The sequence below is a fragment of the Amia ocellicauda genome, chromosome 9, assembly GCF_036373705.1.
Source record: "Amia ocellicauda isolate fAmiCal2 chromosome 9, fAmiCal2.hap1, whole genome shotgun sequence".
In the NCBI taxonomy this organism is placed as follows: Eukaryota; Metazoa; Chordata; class Actinopteri; order Amiiformes; family Amiidae; genus Amia; species Amia ocellicauda.
In genome coordinates, this window is record NC_089858.1 from 25,714,876 (window position 1) to 25,718,088 (window position 3,213).

Here is a 3,213-nt window from a genome sequence, read left to right on the forward strand (position 1 = left end):
ACACACATTTATATTTAAGAAAACTAAATGATATTACACATTCTAGAGTTATGAATCACAGATTAACATTTCTAATTGATTTCTCAAATGTCATGAATTATGAACTCCAAACTGTTAAACTTATCTGAACGTCGTCGCAGAGAGGCCTCTCTGGCTTCGGGCTCAGATAACAGCACACGGCACGAGGTCCGTGTGGTTTGGAACAAAGGCAGTCCGGTTCGGCTTTGTCCAAGAACTTCCACTCAGTCGATGCACCTGGAAGTTGGGGTTTCGCGAATGTAGAGTCTTTTCCAAACAGATTTTCCACTGGTTTGAAGGCTCCAAGCTTGTGCACAAAATCTTCTTTGTAAGCAGGGTTCCACCGTAGTTACTTGAAGACAAAGTCTTTGAGGAAAGCAGGGCCCTGTTTGTTCCAAGGGTCAAGTTTCTTAAGACTCAAATAGCTATTTAAATGACTGACACTTTCGTATACAGTCGACTTGTCAATTGTCCAGCTGTAAAACTCCACTGATCAGGTGGGCACAGGCGGGCATGCGCAGTCTGTAAAGTCCTTTATTTAATAAAGTCCTTTAAAAGAATACTTCGTACGGCTCAATCTCCTTCTCCCAGTTTAACTCTTCTGTTGCCGGCAAAGACTTGGTTGGTTTCTGGTTCCGGTTCGGGCAACAGAGCTACAGGATGAGCTGTGGCAGCGAGTTACTGGTTCAGGTGAGAGAGAGAGCGAGAGAGAGACCATGCACTGTTCTTTATAGTCTGTCAGATCAATAGGTGATTGGTTCTTGAGTTTTTGAGATTGGATTTCGGTTTCAGCCCCCAGTGTCCTATTGGAGGTGGGCTTGATTTATGACTGATGTCAATCCATGCCATCTTTTGGAAATGCCGGTTGGCCCGGGTTCGTAGCTCTATGTCGGGATTTCGGCTCTCGTCCACTTCAAAGAGTTTTTTATTACCTACAGGCCCCTTTCCCCAGACATCTCATAGCAGGATTCCAAACTATTTGGCCTCTTCTCGGTGCCATCCTCCCAAAACTGTCACTTTGATGTAAACCAGTTCCAAGCTGATGAGTTAAGGAAATCTGATAACTTTGGGGGGGAGAGGTCTTCTTTAGATCAGTGCTTCAGCTCAGAGCTAAAATGCTCTTATCAAAATACACCCAACATAACGCTACACATAGTAACTGCTTATCTGAAAATATTGTCAAAATAAAAAACACAGCACGTACATCTAACAATAATTATTATAGAATTAAATACTAGCATTAGCAAATATACACTTTGGTGGATACACATGTTAAAAAGCAGAAGAGACATACACAGATGTCAGCATTTTCAGACTTCCTTGATTCCATGAAAAGTGAAGTTCCATGAACTGCTCCCATTCCTCTAATACAGTCTGCTTAGGGATTCCCCAGTCTACCAGATTCCTATTCTCCCTCTATAAATATGTACCAGGAGAGGCATGCAGAGAAGAGCAAGAGCCCAGCGCAGCAAACTCAACACACTGAGAAGCTCCTCTCCTCTCCATCTCTGCAGAGACACTCGTCACCTGAGAATGAACTCCCTGACCTTCGCCCTGATCCTTGCACTGCTCTGCACCCTGTCGCACTACTCCTCTGCAAGTAAGTGTTGCTCGATGCTTTTAAATAACAAGTGCAAACTGTTGTCTTTCTTTATTTAAAAGACAAAAACATTAGTTTACATTTTTACAATAGTGCTGAATTTTTTAGTTTTCTTTCTCAGTTGATATACTAATTGCCATTTTCAGCTGGTTTTGCTCAGATCCTTGTTCTGCATTTAGCAAACTGCCATGCACGATTCATCCTTGAGCTTCTTGAGCAGTTTACATTTGATTATTTGGGATTCAGGAGTGTGAAGTATGTTTATCTGAAGTCTGAATTCTTCTTAGAGAAGATAAGGTTTAAACCTAGGCACAGTTTGAGTTTAAAAGACACTCTATACAAACAGTCAGCACAATGCATTTCATTTATTGCTTCTCTGTTTTCTGTCTTGTGTGATCCAGCTTCAGCTTCAAACATTTCTGACAAATGCTGCACAGAATTCACACACAAGGTAATCCCCAAGAAGATGATTGTATCGTACCAGAAGACCAACAGCAACTGTCCCAAAGATGGTGTGATGTAAGTACTAATTGAGACAGTTAACAATATTCAAAAAGCTACCAACTGATGAAATGAAATCTTCATTACTGTACCTGAAATGGCATTTTGATAGCTTTTGTATTGATTTGCAATACAGAAAAGAAGAAAAGCATCTCATCTTATTACATTGATATCGAACCTGAAATATTTTTCTTTATTCTTTTCAAATAATTTTAACTTTGTAACTTATAAAATAACCTTCTGTTGGTGGAGTGAATGTCAGTTTTGTGTTTTCTGTGCACAGGTTGCATATTCCTAGCAGCATAGCAGCATTTCTCATTCATTTGAACTGATTTTCTGTTCTTGCACTTCAGATTCAAAACTCTGAAACGTGGTGAGGTCTGTGTCGACCCTGCGGTGAAGTGGGTGAAAGCATGCATGGAGCACCTGGATAGTCAAACTACTGTGAAACCACAGACTGCAGCTAAACTCTGATCCTAAACTCTGCACCGTGGCAAGCTCAGTTACACTGCGGCTATAGACACCGGGCTGAGCTCAATTTGGGTGATTTCAGCATGATATCATAATGATTAACACTGGGCTATTGAGAGGGATTCAATGGGACTAAAGCAAACATATGATAATAGTACAGTTTGATTAAACTATGTATTCCATCTAAAAGGATTTAAAGCATTTAAAAAATGTTCCATCATACTGAGCCGACTGGATGACTACAAGCAAATATTATATCGACTCACAACTTTCCATGTTTCCTGTTTCATTCATTATTAAATGTTATCAAGTTCAATTTAAATTTGTGTTAAATTACAATTCATACATATATCTGTATGTTGTATATCAATATGACCACTACAGACAAACTCTCACACACACACTATATATATATATATATATATATATATATATATATATATATATATATATATATATATAGATAGATAGATAAATAACAAATACTATATAATAATAGTAATAATAATTCAAAAACATATTAAGCAATCATATTTTTACTTACAAAATTATATATATATATATATATATATATATATATATATATATAAAAAATAATAATTTAATAATAATAATAATAATAA

At 37.7% G+C, this 3,213-nt stretch overlaps 1 protein-coding gene across 1 annotated transcript; it reads left to right on the plus strand.

Moving 5' to 3' along the window:
• The first annotated feature begins 1,493 nt into the window (after positions 1-1,493).
• Positions 1,494-2,863, plus strand: LOC136759056 (C-C motif chemokine 7). The gene is made up of 3 exons (XM_066713867.1): positions 1,494-1,618; positions 2,020-2,137; positions 2,473-2,863. The coding sequence occupies exons 1-3, from the start codon at positions 1,552-1,554 to the stop codon at positions 2,591-2,593; spliced, it is 306 nt and encodes a 101-aa protein (XP_066569964.1). The 5' UTR covers positions 1,494-1,551; the 3' UTR covers positions 2,594-2,863.
• The last annotated feature ends 350 nt before the right edge of the window (positions 2,864-3,213 follow it).

Coding starts and splice junctions, on each gene's coding strand:
- LOC136759056 (XM_066713867.1), top strand. CDS start 1,552: ATGAACTCCCTGACCTTCGCCCTGATCCTTGCACTGCTCTGCACCCTG. Junction 1,619..2,019: donor GTCGCACTACTCCTCTGCAA/GTAAGTGTTGCT, acceptor TGTGTGATCCAG/CTTCAGCTTCAAACATTTCT. Junction 2,138..2,472: donor TGTCCCAAAGATGGTGTGAT/GTAAGTACTAAT, acceptor CTTGCACTTCAG/ATTCAAAACTCTGAAACGTG.